General features: G+C 60.3%; 2 protein-coding genes across 4 annotated transcripts; one reads left to right on the top strand and one right to left on the bottom strand.

Annotated features, from left to right (window-relative positions):
* Nucleotides 1-3,575: 3,575 nt before the first annotated feature.
* RAC3 (Rac family small GTPase 3) lies at nt 3,576-6,837 on the top strand. Of its 3 annotated transcripts, none has more exons than XM_038742853.1 (6): nt 3,576-3,819; nt 3,922-3,993; nt 4,094-4,211; nt 6,070-6,198; nt 6,301-6,460; nt 6,553-6,837. In XM_038742853.1, exons 1-6 carry the CDS (start codon nt 3,785-3,787, stop codon nt 6,681-6,683), a joined length of 645 nt encoding a protein of 214 aa, XP_038598781.1. In that variant the 5' UTR covers nt 3,576-3,784; the 3' UTR covers nt 6,684-6,837. The 3 variants fall into 3 exon arrangements, with proteins under 3 accessions (XP_038598781.1, XP_038598779.1, XP_038598780.1); XM_038742851.1 differs by having other exon boundaries at nt 6,136-6,198; XM_038742852.1 differs by having other exon boundaries at nt 3,576-3,798; nt 6,136-6,198.
* Nucleotides 6,838-7,125: 288 nt separating this feature from the next.
* Nucleotides 7,126-12,407, bottom strand: DCXR (dicarbonyl and L-xylulose reductase). Its single transcript, XM_038742850.1, is given in 9 exon segments — nt 7,126-7,320; nt 7,450-7,567; nt 7,649-7,713; nt 7,796-7,868; nt 7,870-7,896; nt 7,980-8,022; nt 8,399-8,553; nt 9,996-10,093; nt 12,304-12,407. Coding segments are annotated over 9 exon segments (735 nt in total). The 5' UTR covers nt 12,356-12,407; the 3' UTR covers nt 7,126-7,216.
* Between the last annotated feature and the right edge of the window lie 5,460 nt (nt 12,408-17,867).

Raw genomic sequence — 17,867 nt, forward strand, 5'->3', positions numbered from 1 at the left:
GCGGATTTCCAGCAGATGCCTCAGTCAGCCCGTAGCCCACTGGCCCATCGGACCACCGGGCCGGGGGTACCCCCGCTTCACTCCCACGCCCGGGCCGGCGGTCACGATGCGGGTGGGAACCCCGAGGGCCGGCCCAGATTGGTGAGCCGTAGCCCACCGGGCTCCAGTCTCCCCTCCTGGACCTACTAGATGCCGGCCGAGCCGTAGCCCGCTGCGCTCCGTTCTCCCCTTCTAGATGCCGGCCAACCCCAGATAATCATGTGCCTTAAAGCAGACCGGTGGGGGAAAATACACAACCACCAAAGAGCAGAGCTCCCCAAAACTCAGGTGAAACTCAGCTCCCCTCCCACAGGCCTGGGAGGCCGGACGGGGGTCCGTGTTGGAGCGGGGGGAGGTCCTCCGGTGACAGAGTGTGGAGGGGCTGGGACGTCGCGGACGACATCTTCGGTGTGGCCTCCGGCGGGTTTGATCAATACAGAACTTTCGCATTTTGCGTTCGATCCGAGTTTCGCAAACACGGCTTCCCGAAAGGGCTCTCCTGGTGATAATAATTACGGGACTGGTTAAATGCTTCCTAAGTGCCGAGCACTGTTCTAAGCGCTGGGGTAGATACGGGGTAATCGGGTTGTCCCACCTAGGTCTTCGTCGCCGTTTCGCGGACGAGGGAACCGAAGCCCAGAGAAGGGAAACGACTCGCCCAAGGAGGGCGGAGGAGCCGGGATTAGAACCCAGGTCCTTCTGACGCCCGGGCGCTAGCTACTCCTCTCCACGGTGTTTTGCCCGGCGTTTCTTGCCCGGGGGAATAACGGTGCCCTCGGCCTGTCACCCCGCTGCCGTGGACGGACCACACGGAGACGGAGCCGCGTTGGCACGCCGACTCCCTGCCGGTCCACGTGAGCTGGGCTTGTCGGGGTGACCCGGGAGAAGCTGGCATGGCCTCCTCTGCCCCTGGGGTCATGACCCGCCTTCGTGGCTCTCTGAAAATACCTCACGTCGTGATTCGGGTCCAACCAGGCCGCGGGTGGTGATGAAAATTTCTGGGCGCCCACCGCTTTTTTGGGGTGCGAGTTACTGATGCTCACGGGTGACGATGTGCGGGAGCTGGGGGAGACAGGGTGGAGGCTACGGTGGGTTCGGGGGGAGCCCATCCTGGCTCTGACAGCCCCCTCAAAGTCTTCTTGCCCACAGATTTCCCTCCAGGGAACGCGTCTGCCCACCCTGTTGGCATTTTACTCACCCGAGCGCTTTGCCAACTTTAAGCGCTCAATTAGATAATAGCGGTGGTACTTGTTCAATGTTTGCCGCGTGCCAAGAACTGTAACGGGCGCTGGCATAAGGCCACGCAGTAAGCGCTCAATAAGTATGATCGAATAAGGCCAAGATAATGAGGTCGGATACGGTGAGGAAACTGAGGCCTGGGAAAACAACTTGCCCTGCATCAAACGGCAGGCAAGTGGTTTCTTTATTAAGTGGTTACCGCGTGCAGCAGATATAGTAATAATGGCATTTATTAAGCGCTTACTATGTGCAAAGGACCATCGATTCTTTTCAAATGCGCTGTCGGAGACGGCTTTTGCGAATACCACGGGCTGCCCGAAAAACAAATGGATTTTAGAGCAAATTAAACCAAAGCGGTCTCCGGAAAGCCAAACGACTCGACTTAGATGGGCATATTTTGGGACATGTCATCAGGAGGACCGATTCTCTGGCGAAGACGCTAATGCTAGGAAAAGTCCAGGGAAAACGTGGAAGAGAAGCAGCGTGGCTCAGTGGAAAGAGCCCGGGCTTGGGAGTCAGAGGTCGTGGGTTCAAATCCCTGCTCTGCCAACTGTCGGCTGTGTGACTTTGGGCAAGTCACTTCACTTCTCCGGGCCTCAGTTCCCTCATCTGGAAAATGGGGATTAAAACTGTGAGCCCCTCCCGGGACAACCTGATCACCTTGTAACCTCCCCAGCGCTTAGAACAGTGCTTTGCACATAGTAAGTGCTCAACAAATATCATTTTTTTTCTCTGTGCTTCAGTTCCCTCATCTGTAAAATGGGGATGAAGACTGTGAGCCCCCCGTGGGACAACCTGATCACCTTCTATCCCCCCCAGCGCTTAGAACAGTGCTTTGCACATAGTAAGTACTCAGCAAATATTTTTTTTCTCTGTGCCTCGGTTCCCTCATCTGTAAAATGGGGATGAAGACTGTGAGCCCCTCGTGGGACAACCTGATCACCTTGTATCCCCCCCAGCGCTTAGAACAGTGCTTGACACATAGTAAGTGCTTAACAAATATCATTTTTTTTCTCCGTGCCTCAGTTCCCTCATCTGTCAAATGGGGATAAAGACTGTGAGCCCCCCGTGGGACAACCTGATCACTTTGTATCCCCCCCAGCGCTTAGAACAGTGCTTTGCACATAGTAAGCGCTTAACAAATGCCATTATTTTATTATTATTATTATTATTATTATCATCTCCGTCGGGAACGCTCGGCTATTTCCATGAGGAAGGCTCGGCCGTTTCCGTCAGCGGCGCTCGTCTATCTCTGCAAGGGCCGCTCGTCTATCTCCGTCGGGAACGCTCGGCTGTTTCCGTGAGGAAGGCTCGGCGGTTTCCGTCGGCGGCGCTCGGCCATCTCCGTCGGAAACGCTCGGCCATCTCCGTCGGAAACGCTCGGCTCTCTCCGTTAGAGCCGCTCGGCCATTTCCGTGGGGAACGCTCGGCTTTCTCCGTCAGGGCCGCTCTATTTCCGGGAGGGCCGCTCGGCCGTTTCCGTCGGAGACGCTCTGCTCTCCGCCAGGGCCGCTCGGCTGTTTCCGTGAGGAACGCTCGGCTCTCTCCGTCGGGGCCGCTCGGCTCTCTCCGTCAGGGCCGCTCGGCCGTTTCCGTCGGGGTCGTTCGGCTCTCTCCGTCCGGGCCGCTCGGCCGTTTCCGTCGGGGACCCTCGGCTCTCTCCGTCAGGGCCGCTCGGCCGTTTCCGTGGGGAACGCTCGGCTCTCCGTCAGGGCCGCTCGGCCGTTTCCGTGGGGAACGCTCGGCTGTCTCCGTCAGGGCCGCTCGGCCGTTTCCGTGGGGAACGCTCGGCTCTCTCCGTCAGAGCCGCTCGGCCTTTTCCGTCGAGGACGCACGGCTGTCTCCTCCAGGGCCGCTCGGCCGTTTCCGTCGGGGACGCTCGGCTGTCTCCGTCAGGGCCGCTCGGCCGTTTCCGTGAGGAACGCTCGGCTGTCTCCATCAGGGTCGCTCGGCCTTTTCCGTCTGGGACGCTCGGCTGTCTCCGCCAGGGCCGCTCGGCTCTCTCCGTCAGGGCCGCTCGGCCGTTTCCGTCGGGGACGCTCGGCTGTCTCCGCCAGGGCCGCTCGGCCGTTTCCGTCGGGGACGCTCGGCTGTCTCCGTCAGGGCCGCTCGGCCGTTTCCGTCGGGGACGCTCGGCTGTCTCCGTCAGGGCCGCTCGGCCGTTTCCGTGAGGAAGGCTCGGCTATTTCCGTGGGGAACGCTCGGCTCTCTCCGTCAGGGCCGCTCGACTGTTTCCGTGGGGGCCGCTCGGCTGTCTCCGTCAGGGCCGCTCGGCTGTCTCCGTCGGGGCCGCTCGGCTTTCTCCGTCGGGGCGGCTCGGCCTTTTCCGTGGGTCAGGCTCGTCGGCGTCGGTGAGGAAGGCTCGGCCGTGTCCGGGCGGTGGCTGGGCATCCCGGTCCCGGCCGTGGCTGCGGCGCTGGGGCTGTTCACTGCGGCGGCTGCGACCCCCCGGTGCCCGGTGCCCGGTGCCCGGTGCCCGGTGCCCGGTGCCCGCCCTCCGGTGCCCATGCAGGCCATCAAGTGCGTGGTGGTCGGCGACGGGTGAGTGGCGGGCGGGCGGGCGGGGGGGGGGGAGGAGGGGATGGGGTGGGGAGAATCCGGGGGTCGTCGGGTCACGGGGGTCCCGCCCCTCTCTCCCCGCAGAGCCGTGGGAAAGACCTGCCTGCTCATCAGCTACACCACCAATGCCTTCCCCGGAGAATACATCCCCACCGTGTGAGCGGATTGGGGGGAGATGGGGGGGTGGGGTGGGGGGGTCGTACCGGACCCCCCGAGCCGCCCTCGACCCCCTCTGTCCCCACACCCCCCCCCGCAGCTTCGACAACTACTCGGCCAACGTGATGGTGGACGGGAAGCCGGTGAACCTGGGCCTGTGGGACACGGCCGGACAGGAGGACTACGACCGGCTGCGGCCCCTCTCCTACCCCCAGACCGTGAGACCCGCCCCCGCCCCCGGGGAGGGTCCCGGGGGGGCCCCCCATCCCTCCCCACAGAGGTGGGGACACAACCTGCCAGGCCCACGTGGGGATCCCCCCGCCTCCACCCCAGCGCTTAGGCCAGGGCCTGGACCCCTCACTACTACTAAGGATGGCGTTTGTTAAGCGCTTACTATGTGCGAACCGCTGGGGAGGATACAAGGTTGTCATCAGGTGGCCCCACGGCCTTCATCCCCCTTTGACAGATGAGGGAACTGAGGCCCGGAGAAGGGACTTGCCCTTTTGTTAAGCGCTTACTATGTGCCAAGCGCTGGGGAGGATACAAGGTCACCAGGTGGTCCCACAGGGGGCTCACGGGCTTCATCCCCCTTTGACAGATGAGGGAACTGAGGCCCGGAGAAGGGACTTGCCCTTTTGTTAAGCGCTTACTCTGTGCCAAGCGCTGGGGAGGATACAAGGTCACCAGGTGGTCCCACGGGGGGCTCACGGGCTTCATCCCCCTTTGACAGATGAGGGAACTGAGGCCCGGAGAAGGCACTTGCCCTTTTGTTAAGCACTAACTATGTGCCAAGTGCTGGGGAGGATAAAAGGAGCCCACTTTTTAGACTGTGAGCCCACTGTTGGGTAGGGACTGTCTCTATATGTTGCCAACTTGGACTTCCCAAGCGCTTAGTACAGTGCTCTGCACACAGTAAGCGCTCAAAAAATACGATTGATTGATCAGGTGGTCCCAGGGGGGCTCACGGTCTTCATCCCCCTTTGACAGATGAGGGAACTGAGGCCCAGAGAAGGGACTTGAACTTTTGTTCAGCGCTTACTCTGTGTGAAGCGCTGGGGAGGATATAAGGTCACCAGGTGGTCCCACGGGGGGCTCACGGTCTTCATCTCCCTTTGACAGATGAGGGAACTGAGGCCCAGAGACGGGACTTGCCCTTTTGTTAAGCGCTTACTCTGTGCCAAGCGCTGGGGAGGATATAAGGTCATCAGGTGGTCCCACGGTCTTCATCCCCCTTTGACAGATGAGGGAACTGAGGCCCAGAGAAGGGACTTGCCCTTTTGTTCTGCGCTATGTGCCAAGCGCTGGGGAGGATACCAGGTCATCAGGTGGTCCCATGGTCTTCACCCCCTTTGACAGATGAGGGAACTGTGGCCCAGAGAAAGGACCTGCCCTTTTGTTAAGCACTTACTGTGCCAAGCACTGGGGAGGATATAAGGTCATCAGGTGGTCCCACGGTCTTCATCCCCCTTTGACAGATGAGGGAACTGAGGCCCAGAGAAGGGACTTGCCCTTTTGTTCAGTGCTTACTCTGTGCGAAGCGCCGGGGAGGATATAAGGTCATCAGGTGGTCCCACGGTCTTCACCCCCCTTTGACAGATGAGGGAACTGAGGCCCAGAGAAGGGACTTGCCCAACAGCGGACAAGTGGTGGAGATGGGATTTGAACCCATGACCTCCGACTCCCAAGCCTGGGTCCATTGAGTCCCGCTGCTTCTCTCCCACTATTATCGCACTGCACTGGCCCCGGCCCTCCGCAAAGCGCTCAGCACCTGGGGCATCCGTTGGAGGGAATGACCTCGTGCCCGAGGCCTCCTTTCCCCTTCTGCCGCTCCCTTCGGCGTCGCCCTGACTCGCTCCCTTTATTCGTCCACCCCCGCGGCCCGGCGCTTAGAACAGTGCCTGGCACATAGTAAGCGCTTAACAGACGCCGTCATTATTGCTATTACCGTGTCCATCTCCGCCGTCCAAGCGCTTAGTACCCGACTGTCTGTCTTCCCCTCTGGAGCGTAAGCTCTTCGTGGGCGGGGAAGGTGTCCTCTTCACCGTTCCCTTGTCCCCTCCCAAGCGCTTAGCACAGCGCCCCGCGCACGGTAGGCGCTCGCTAACGACGACCGATCGAACGAACCCCTGCCTCTGCCCCCAGGATGTCTTCCTGATCTGCTTCTCCCTGGTGAGCCCGGCCTCCTTTGAGAACGTCCGTGCCAAGGTAGCCACGGCGGGCGAGGGCCCGGACCGCGCCGGGGGTGGCGGGCGGTGGGAGGAAAGACCGCCCGGAGGCTCAGTGCCCCTGCCCCCCTCTCTGCCTCAGTGGTACCCAGAAGTGCGGCATCACTGCCCCAACACGCCCATCATCCTCGTGGGCACCAAGCTAGACCTGCGGGACGACAAGGACGCCATCGAACGGCTGCGGGACAAGAAGCTGGCTCCCATCACCTACCCCCAGGGCCTGGCCATGGCGAGGGAGATCGGTGAGTCGGTCGGACGGACGGGGAGAGGACGGGCCGCGGAAGGGAGCGGGCGGCCCTCCCTCCCGGCCCTGACTCCGGCCCGCGGCCCCCAGGTTCCGTCAAGTACCTGGAGTGCTCGGCCCTGACGCAGAGGGGGCTGAAGACGGTGTTCGACGAGGCCATCCGGGCCGTGCTCTGCCCCCCGCCCGTCAAGAAGCCCGGCAAGAAGTGCACCGTCTTCTGAGGGTCCCGGGGGAGCAGCGGGGGAGGTCCCGGGGGGCCCGGAGCCCGCCCGGGGAGGAAACGGGGGTCGCCCCGCCGGCCGGCCTGGGGAGCCGGGCCGGGTTTGGTGTCGTTGTCCAAGTTTTTGATTTCCCTTCAGTCGTGCTGTGATGGGGAGGAGGGATGGCGGGGGGGGAGTCCGGGGGTGGAGCGGCATGGGGGCGTGCAGGCTGGGGGGGGGGGGGAAGGGAGGGAACGGGGGTCGGCGGTCGCCCGGACCCCCGCCCGCGGGGACGCGGGAGTCCGGGCCCCCGGCCAGGCAGGAGGGAGCAGGGTCTCCCTCGACTCGACTTTGGGGCGGGGCGGGCGTGTGAAAGATCGGGGGAAGGGGACGAGGCGGGGGCCCGAAGGGGCGCGGGGCGGGAGGGGGCGGCGCGGCCGGCTCTGTCCAAAGTGGCCCGGGGCGGGGTGATCACTTCTTATTTTATACAATAAACGTTCTCCATCCGGGCCGCCGCCCCGCTTCTCCCTCCGGCCCGGCCGCGGCCCCCCGCCCTAACCCACCAGGAAGCCCCCGTCCACCAGGATGCCCGAGCCGGTGGTCATGGCGGCCTTGTCGCTCAGCAGGAACAGGATGCTGTTCACCACGTCCTCCACCTCTGCAACCGATCCGACCGTCAGTGCCGTCACCCCGGGGGGCTCGGGAACGGAGTCGGGGGCGAGGTAGGGTGGGGGGCGCTCGCCGGTCCCTGTCCCGTTCCCCACCCCCCCTCGGCCGTCCCGCTCACCGGCAAACTTGCCCAGGGGGATCCGGTCCATAAAGGGCCCCGCCTTGCCGGGGTCGCTCCAGTGGGCCCGGCCCATGGCCGTCATCACCACCGTGGGGTTCACCGTGTTCACCCGGATCTGGGCCGGAGGGGGAGGGCCGGTCACCGCCGCGCCCCCGGGGCCGGGGGGCCGGCTTCCCGCGCCCCGGGCGGGACTCACCTTGTGGGGCCCCAGCTCCAGCGCCATCACTTTAGTCAGCATGTCCAGCGCGCTTTTGGTGGAGCCTGGGGAGGGCGAGAGGGCGGGGGGAGACCGTCAGGAGGGGCGGTCTCTCGGGGGGGCGGGGGTCTCCGAAGGGACACTCACAGTAGACGGCGTGGTCCCGCACGGCGCAGCGGGACGCCTGGCTGGAGACGTTGACGATGGCCCCGGGAGCCCCCCCGGGCCACCAGCCCCCGGGCGACGATCTGGAACGACACGGGGGTGGGCTCCCGGAGACCCCGGGCGGCGGGGACCCCGGCGGACCGGCCCCTCTCCCCCGCCCCCTCACCTGGGACACTTGCAGGACGGACCGCAGGTTCACCTCGAAGGACCTAGATGCGGACATCGCGTCGGTGGGGAGGGAGAGCAGCCCCGGGGTGGGGGGCCTCGGGCCGGGCTGCGGCCCCCCAACCCGGAGCCACGGGTGCCAACCTCTCGTTCGTTCGGAATTGGGGTGAGTTGGCGGGGCGGCGGGGAAGAAGGCGGCCGATTTTCGAGGAGTTAGCGGGGGAGAGAGACCCCCCGTTTTTAGGCTGGGCAGCTGGCACGAGGGAAGCTCGGTCCGGCGCCCGGGTGGGAAACCGCAGCCCCCCCGGACTGGGCCGCCACTCGTCCAGCGCTCGGCACGTAGTAAGCGCTTAATATCCCCGCGGCGGCTAACGGGGACAACTTCCCAGCGGGACGGTCCCTCCCCCCCGGGGGGCTCACGTGTCGAAGGCCTCCTTGGTCACATCCAGGAAAGGGTGCAGCAGGGCCACGGCGGCGTTGTTGACCAGCAGGTCCACGGGGCCGATGCCGCCCAGCGCCTTCTCCGTGGCCTCCCAGTCGCCCAGATCCACGCACACCGTCTCTAGGCCCGGGCACTGCCCGGGAGAGGGGCAGAGCCACAGGCTGGGGGCCTTCGCCAGCCCCGACCCCTCGGGTGGGCACGGAATCCGGCCACGCTGCGGACGGAGAGGGGATCCCCCCCTCCGGGCCCCCGGGGCCAGGCGGTGAGGACGGGAGACGACGCGGAGACCCCAAAAGTGAGTCGGTTCCCATGGATTCCTGGGGGGAAGGAGCTGGGGTCTCACCCCCGCTCCCCCAACTGCCTGCCGGGTGACCTTGGGCATGCCACTTTCATTCATTCAGTCGTATTTACTGAGTGCTCGCTGTATGAAAGCGTTTCACTTTCGTGCCTCAGTTTCCTCATCTGTAAAACGGGGATTCGGTTCCCGTTCTCCCTCCTACTTAGACTGGGAATCCCGGATAATAATAATAATAATAATGATGGCATTTATTAAGCGCTTACTATGTGCAAAGCACTGTTCTAAGCACTGGGGAGGTGACAAGGTGATCAGGTTGTCCCACGGGGGGCTCACAGTCTTAATCCCCATTTTGCAGATGAGGGGACTGAGGCACAGAGAAGTGAAGGGACTGGTCCAAAGTCACACAGCTGACAAGTGGCGGAGCGGGGATGGGACAGGGGCTGTGTCTGACCTAATGGGCTTGTAGCTACACGGGTGTTTAGAACAGTGCTTAACACATAGTACGCGCTTAACGTATACCGCAACCGCCCCCTCAAAACACAATACAAAATTGTGGGGTCTCAGGGCTGGGCTTAGGGGTGGCAGTGGGCGTAACCGAAGGGTTTTTCATTGATTCAATCGTATTTATTGAGCGCTCACTGTGTGCAAAGCACTGTACTAAGCGCTCAGGGTTTACTTTGCGTCAAGCCCCGGGGTAGAGACGTGGCGGGCTCGGGAGTCAGAGGTCGTGGGTTCTAATCCCGGCTGCGCCACTTGTCTGTTGTGTGACTTTGGGCGAGTCCCTTCACTTCTCTGGGCCTCAGTCATCTCATCTGTGAAACGGGGATGAAGACCGTGAGCCCCATGTGGGACAACCTGTTGACGTCGTATCCCCCCAGCGCTTAGAACGGTGCTTGGCACATAGTAAGCGCTTAACAAACGCCATTATTATTATAATCTGATCGGACAGTCCCTCCTCCACATGGGGCTGGCGGTCTGAGGGGGTGGGAGATTAAGTATCTTTACCCTTCTTACACGTGACGGGATTGGCACGCAGAGTGGTCAAGTGACTGGACCAAGGTCACACAGCGGGCCAGTAGGCAGGGATGGGATCACAGCCTAGGTCTCCTGACTCCCAGCCCCACCCTTTGGACCAGGAGAGGGGGAGGAAGGGATCAAAGGGCAGGGCCGGTCCAGGGGTCGGAGGGCAGATTTCCGGGCCCGCTGCCTCCCCTGCAGAGTGGTGGGTGCAGGGTGGCGGCGGGGTGGCACCCAGGGTGGCACCCAGGGTGGGTTACCTCCTGGGCCAGGCTGGCCAGGTCCTCCCGGGTCCGGCTCACGGCCACCACCTGGGCCCCGGCCTGGCACAGCGCCTTCACGGTCTCCCGCCCGATGCCTGTGGGTACAGCGGGTTATGCAGCGGGGCAAGCTTCCCCTGGCCCTCTGCAGCCTGCCCCCCTCCCCAAATCCCGCTTCCCCCGGCCCTCTGCAGCCTGCCCCCCTCCCCAACCCCAGCTTCTCCCGGCCCAGTCGGGCCAGCCCCCTCCCCAAATCCTACTTTCCAGCCTGGCCCTCTTCAGCCAGCCCCCTCCCCACCCCCCAGCTTCTCCTAACCCTGTCCGGCCAACCCCCTCCCCAAATCCTGCTTCCCCCTCCCCCAAAATCCTACTTCACTTGACTCCCTCCGGCCTGCTCCTCTCTGGCCAGCCCCCTCCCCACCCCCAGCTTCTCCTGGCCCCGTCCGGCCAGCCCCCTCCCCAAATCCTGCTTCCCCCGGCCCTCTGCAGGCAGCTCCCTCCCCACCCCCAGCTTCTCCTGGCCCAGTCGGGCCAGCCCCCTTCCCCAAATCCTGCTTCTACTTGCCCCCTCGGCTCCAGTCCTCTCCTAGCAGCCCCCTCCCCAACTCCAGCTTCCCCTGACCCCGTCCGGCCAGCCCCCTCCTCAAATCCCGCTTCCCCCGGCCCTCTGCAGCCAGTCCCCTCCCCAAATCCTGCTTCCCCCGGCCCTCTGCATTCAGTCCCCTCCCCAAATCCTGCTTCCCCCGGCCCTCTGCAGCCAGCCCCCTCCCCAAATCCTGCTTCCCCCGGCCCTCTGCAGGCAGCCCCCTCCCCAAATCCTGCTTCCCCTGACCCCGTCCGGCCAGTCCCCTCCCCAAATCCAACTTTACCTGGCGCCCTCTGCAACCAGCCCCCTCCCTAAATCCTACTTCACTTGACCCCCTCCAGCCTGGGCCTCTGCGGCCAGCCCCCTCCCCACCCCCAGCTTCTCCTGGCCCAGTCCGGCCAGCCCCCTCCCCAAATCCTACTTCCCCCAGCCCTCTGCAAGCAGCCCCCTCCCCACCCCCAGCTTCTCCTGGCCCAGTCGGGCCAGCCCCCTTCCCCAAATCCTGTTTCTACTTGCCCCCTCCGGCTCTAGTCCTCTCCTAGCAGCCCCCTCCCCAACTCCAGCTTCCCCTGGTCCCGTCCGGCCAGCCCCCTCCCCAAATCCTGCTTCCCCCGGCCCTCTGCAGCCAGCCCCCTCCCCAAATCCAACTTTACCTGGCCCCCTCCCCCAAATCCTACTTCACTTGACCCCCTCCAGCCTGGGCCTCTGCAGCCGGCCCCCTCCCCAATCCCAGCTTCTCCTGACCCTTTTAGACTGTGAGCCCACTGTTGGGTAGGGACTGTCTCTGTATGTTGCCAACTTGTACTTCCCAAGCGCTTAGTACAGTGCTCTGCACATAGTAAGCGCTCAATAAATACGATTGATGATGATGATGATGATGACCCAATCCGTCCAGCCCCCTTCCCCAAATCCTGCTTCTACTTGCCCCCTCCGGCTCAATCTTCTCTTAGCAGCACCCTCCCCAACTCCAGCTTCTCCTGGCCCAGTCCGGCCAGCCCCCTCCCCAAACAATAGTAATAATAATCATGTTGGTATTTGTTAAAAGCTTACTATGTGCCAAGCACCGCTCTAAGAGCGGTTGTTCCACGGGGGCTCCCAGTCTTCGTCCCCATTTTCCAGGTGAGGGAACTGAGGCCCAGAGAAGTGAAGCGACTCGCCCAGAGTCACCCAGCTGCCAAGTGGCTCAGTGGAAACAGCCCGGGCTTTGGAGTCAGAGGTCACGGGTTCAAATGCCGGCTCTGCCAATTGTCAGCCGTGTGACTTGGGCAAGTCGCTTAACGCCTCAGTTACCTCATCTGGAAAATGGGGATTAAAATTGTGAGCCCCCACCGTGTGGGCCAACCTGATCACCTTGTAACCTCTCCAGCGCTTAGAACAGTGCTTTGCACATAGTAAGCGCTTAATAAATGCCACTAAAAAAAAAAATCCTGCTTCCCCTGACCCTCTGCAACCATCCCCCTCTCCAATCCCAGCTTCTCCTGACCCAGCCCCCCTCCCCAATCCCGTGTCCCCGGTGTGTCCCTCCGCCCCATCATCATCATCATCAATCGTATTTATTGAGCGCTTACTGTGTGCAGAGCACTGGACTAAGCGCTTGGGAAGTCCAAGTTGGTAACATCTAGAGACGGTCCCTACCCAGCAGTGGGCTCACAGTCTAAAAGGGGGAGACAGAGAACAAAACCCAACATACCAACAAAATAAAATAAATCGAATAGGCCCCACCTTTTCCGGCCCCGGTGACCAGGGCCCTGCGTCCCGCCAAGCTCCGCTCCATTCCGGCCTCTGCTCCGACCCCACTGGACCCGCCGACAACTCGCACCGCCGCGCGCGTCCGCCAGGGGGCGGGGCGGGGCGAGGGAGGTGCCGGCTCCGCCAATCGGAAGCCCGCGTCCGCCCGGGGGGCGGGGATATGCAAATCAAACGGAAGGCTGACGTCGGTGATTGGCGCGGAGGGAGGGGACTGCAGCGGGCCCCGCCCCCTGACCGCGAAGCCTCGCCCTCCCCGACGCTTGGGGCGGGGCGAGGGAGGCGCCGGCTCCGCCAATCGGAAGCCAGCGTCCGCCGGGGGCGGGGCTATGCAAATCGAATGGGAGGCTGACGTCGGTGATTGGCGCGGAGGGAGGGGGACTGAAGCGGGCCCCGCCCCCTGACTCTTGGCGCGTTTGGGAAGGGGCGAGGGAGGGAGGTGCCGGCTCCGCCAATCGGAAGCCCGCGTCCTCCGGGGGCGGGGATATGCAAATCGAATGGCGGGCTGACGTCGGTGATTGGCTCGGAAGGAGGGGACCGGAGAGGGCCCCGCCCCCTGACCGCGAAGCCCCGCCCCCGACGCTTGGCGCAGGCGTGCTTGGGGCGGGGCGAGGGAGGGAGGTGCCGGCTCCGCCAATCGGAAGCCCGCGTCCGCCTGGGGGCGGGGATATGCAAATCAAACGGAAGGCTGACGTCGGTGATTGGCTCGGAGGGAGGGGACACCCCCCCCTCTGCTTGGCGCAGGCGCGCTTGAGGCGGAGCGGGAAGGGGGCGGGGCTTGGCGCCGGTCCGCGGCCTCGAGCCCAGTGCGTTCGTGGTCTCGCGAGAGCTGGGAGTCGGCCGGGAGGATCGCCCCAAGGCCTCGACGCCTCAGGCGGGCCCGGCCCTCCCCTCAGCTTCGACTCTGTGCCAAGCACTGGGCCGAGGTGGATTCCCTGCAGTTAGTTAGACCCAGGCCTGACCCCAAAATTGGGCCACTTTATTATATTTTCCGGCCGAAGCGCTTCCCACGTGCCAAGCACTGTGCTGAGGTAGATTCCTCACAGACCCAAGCCAGGCCCCAAGTGGGACCAGCTCATAATATTTTCTTTGTGAAGCGCTTACTATGTGCCCCACATAGGGCCAGCTAATAATATTTTCTTTCTGAAGCGCTTACTCTGTGCCAAGCACTGGCTGAGGTAGATTCAGTGTAGTCAGACCCAAGCCGGGCCCCAAAATGGAGCCCAGCTAGTAATATTTTATTTGTGAAGCGCTTACTATGTGCCAAGCACTGGGCTGAGGTAGATTCAGTGCACTCAGACCCGGCCCGGGCCCCAAAATGGAGTCCAGCTAATATTTTCTTTGTGAAGCGCTTACTATGTGCCAAGCACTGGGCTGAGGTAGATTCAGTGCAGTCAGACCAAAGCCGGGCCCCAAAGTGGAGTCCAGCTAGTACTATTTTCTTTGTGAAGCGCTTACTATGTGCCAAGCACTGGGCTGAGGTAGATTCAGTGCAGTCAGACCCAAGCCGGGCCCCAAAATGGAGCCCAGCTAGTAATATTTTATTTGTGAAGCGCTTACTATGTGCCAAGCACTGGCTGAGGTAGATTCAGTGCAGTCAGTTCCAGCCCGGGCCCCAAAATGGAGTCCAGCTAATATTTTCTTTGTGAAGCGCTTACTATGTGCCAAGCACTGGACTGAGGTAGATTCAGTTCAGTCAGACCCAAGTCGGGCCCCAAAGTGGAGTCCAGCTAGTAATATTTTATTTGTGAAGCGCTTACTATGTGCCAAGCACTGAGCTGAGGTAGATTCAGTGCAGTCAGATCCGACCCAGGCCCCAAAATGGAGCCCAGCTAATATTTTCTTTGTGAAGCGCTTCCTATGTGCCAAGCTTTGGGCTCAGGTAGCTTAAGTGAAGTCAGACCCAGCCCAGGCCCCAAAATGGAGTCCAGCTAATATTTTATTTGTGAAGCGCTTACTATGTGCCAAGCACTGGGCTGAGGTAGATTCAGTTCAGTCAGACCCCAGTCGGGCCCCAAAATGGAGTCCAGCCAGTAATATTTTCTTTGTGAAGCACTTACTATGTGCCAAGCACTGGGCTGAGGTAAATTCAGTGCAGTCAGACCCAAGTCGGGCCCCAAATGGAGCCCAACTAGTAATATTTTATCTGTGAAGCACTTACTATGTGCCAAGCACTGGGCTGAGGTAGATTCAGTGCAGTCCGACCTGGCCCGGGCCCCAAAATGGAGTCCAGCTAATATTTTCTTTGTGAAGCACTTACTATGTGCTAAGCACTGGGCTGAGGTAGATTCAGTTCGGTCAGACCCAAGCCGGGCCCCAAAATGGAGCCCAGCTAGTAATATTTTATTTGTGAAGTGCTTACTATGTGCCAAGCACTGAGCTGAGGTAGATTCAGTGCATTCAGATCCGACCCAGGCCCCAAAATGGAGCCCAGCTAATATTTTCTTTGTGAAGCACTTCCTATGTGCCAAGCTTTGGGCTCAGGTAGCTTAAGTGAAGTCAGACCCAGCCCAGGCCCCAAAATGGAGTCCAGCTAATATTTTCTTTGTGAAGCACTTACTATGTGCCAAGCACTGGGCTGAGGTAGATTCAGTTCAATCATACCCAAGCCGGGCCCCAAAGTGGAGCCCAGCTAGTAACATTTTCTTTGTGAAGCGCTTACTATGTGCCAAGCACTGAGCTGAGGTAGATTCAGTGCAGTCAGACCCAAGCCGGGCCCCAAAGTGGAGCCCAGCTAGTAACATTTTCTTTGTGAAGCGCTTACTATGTGCCAAGCACTGGGCTGAGGTAGATTCAGTGCAGTCAGGGCCGGGCCCCAAAATGTGGTCAGCTAAAAATATTTTATTTGAGAAGCGCTTCCTATGTGCCAAGTAGATACAGAGCAGTCAGACCCAATCCAGGCCCCAAATGGGGCCAGCTAGTAATTAATATTTTGTTATTTGGGAAGTGCTTACCAGGTGCCAAACACCGTCCTAAGCACTGGGCTAGATCCGAGGTAATCGTGTCGGACACAGCCCCTGTCTTACCTGGGGCTCCTCCGTCTTAGGGGGAAGGAGAACAGCTGTCGAACCCCCATTTTACAGATGGCCCAGAGAAGTGAAGTGATGTGTTCGGCGCCAGCCGGCAGGCAAGTGATGGCAGGAGTTGAACCCAGGCCCTCCGTTTCTCAACTCCGGAGGGGGTCCCCAAAAAGGGATGGGATCCCCAGATATGGGGCAGCCTCGCAGGCCAGGGCCTTGCGATCCAAAGCGGCTTCCGGACCCGGTCGGGGTGAACCCGAGTCCAGGGGTCCCCGCGAGGAAGCGGGGCGTCCAGACAGAGCCCCTCGTCTCTTCACGATGCCCCTTCGGCCCGGTCAGGAGGCGGGTGGCGACCGCGACAGAGCAGGAATGTGAGGTGAGGGATGACTGGGGGGCTGCGGGGAGGGGGAGGCCGGAAAGCAATAATCATCATCATCGTGGGATTCGTTAAGCGCTTTAACGACACGTCAATCCCTGTTCTGGGCGCTGGAGTGATGAGATAATCCTTCGATCGGATTTATTGAGCGCCTACCGCGTGCGAAGAGTACTGATTGGGCCGGACGTGGTCCCCGTCCCACCCTGGACGGAGGGAGGAGGGAGAACAGGGATTTTTATCCACGTTGGGCAGAAGCTGAAGGCCCAGAAAAGTTAAGGGACTATCCCGAGGTCACACAGCAGGGAAGTGTCAGGACCGGGATTGGAACCCAGGGCTCTAGGGTTCTTTCCACTAGGCCGTGAATCTGGGAGAGATTGGGGGGTGGGGGAGTCCCTTACGGAGCCAGGCTGGGCTCAGAGCTGGGAGGGAGGGCGGGGGGGGGACCAAACCTAAGTATCCAGATATTTTTATGGTACCTGGGATGTTTTCATAACAACGATCACAGACGTGGATTAATTAATTAATTCATTCATTCAGTCGTATTTATTGAGTGCTTACTGTGTGCAGAGCACCTTACTAAGCGCTTGGGAAGTACAGGTTGGCAACATGATTAACGTCTGACAGGTCCATTACGGACTAAAGGAAACTTAGGGATGTTTATAATGAGCATAATCAATTGTACATTTATTCTGATTCCATGTAATCCATGTAATCATGGAATTTGTTAAGCACTTAGTATGTGTCAAGTACTGTACTAAGCGCTGGGGTAGATACCGTCTAAGGTTGGATGCAGTCCCTGTCCCCCATTGGGTTCACAGTCTTCACTGTTGGGTAGGGACCGTCTCTATATGTTGCCAACTTGTACTTCCCAAGCGCTTAGTACAGTGCTCTGCACACAGTAAGCGCTCAATAAATACGATTGATGTTGATCCCCATATTACAGGTGACGTCACCGTACATATCTATTCTATTTATTTTATTTTGTTAGTATGTTTGGTTTTGTTCTCTGTCTCCCCCTTTTAGACTGTGAGCCCACTGTTGGGTAGGGACTGTCTCTATATGTTGCCAATTTGCACTTCCCAAGCGCTTAGTACAGTGCTCTGCACATAGTAAGCGCTCAATAAATACGATTGATGATGATGATGATGAGAGAAGTGACTGGCCCAGGGTCACACAGCAGACAAGTGGCGGAGCCAGGATTAGTCCGATTTCCAGGCCCGTGCCTCTCCCCCGTTAGAGCGTAAACTCCTTGTGGACAGGGAAACTTAATCAATCAATCAATCAATCGTATTTATTGAGCGCTTACTGTGTGCAGAGCACTGTACTAAGCGCTTGGGAAGTACAAGTTGGCAACATATAGAGACAGACCCTACCCAACAGTGGGCTCACAGTCTAAAAGAAACTTAAAAGAACTTAAATATCCGTTGTGCTTTCCCGAGTGCTGAGTTCCGGGCTTGATAAAAATCGAAAAGTCAGCGGTATTTATTGAGCGTCTTCTGTGTGCAGAGCACTGAACTGAGCGCTTGGGAGAGTCCGGCACGAGAGTTGGTAGACACAGTCCCTGCCCACGAGCTTAGTTTCGAGGTGGAGACCGACAGTAATATAAATAAATGTTACGGACACGTACGGAAGTATTGGGTGAACATCACGTGCTTAAAGGGTAATAATAATGATGGCATTTATTAAGCGCTTACTATGTGCAAAGCACTGTTCTAAGCGCTGGGGAGGTGATGAGGTCGTCCCACGGGGGGCTTACGGTCTTCAGCCCCATTTTCCAGGTGAGGGAACTGAGGCCTAGAGGAGGGAGTGACTCTCCCAAAGTCACACAGCTGAGAATTGGCGGGGCCGGGATTTGAACCCATGACCTTTTCCACTCAAATGCTACAATTACCATTATTATTAATACTATTCCCACCCTACACACACTCTCTGTCCCTCTCTGTCTCTCCCCTTTCCTCTCCCCCTCCTTCCCTCTCTCCTTCCGCCTCCCTCCATTACCGGCCCTGCTTTCCGATCCCAACAGATCGGCGCATCGTCCTCTCCTAAGCGCTCCGCCCACGGTTAGCGCTCGGTAAATTCAACTGCAATTGGAAGACGGACTGGAATCCAGTCCTCTAGACCGCAAGCCCGTCGCGGGCAGGGAT

The sequence above is a fragment of the Tachyglossus aculeatus genome, unplaced genomic scaffold (assembly GCF_015852505.1).
Source record: "Tachyglossus aculeatus isolate mTacAcu1 unplaced genomic scaffold, mTacAcu1.pri scaffold_1_arrow_ctg1, whole genome shotgun sequence".
In the NCBI taxonomy this organism is placed as follows: Eukaryota; Metazoa; Chordata; class Mammalia; order Monotremata; family Tachyglossidae; genus Tachyglossus; species Tachyglossus aculeatus.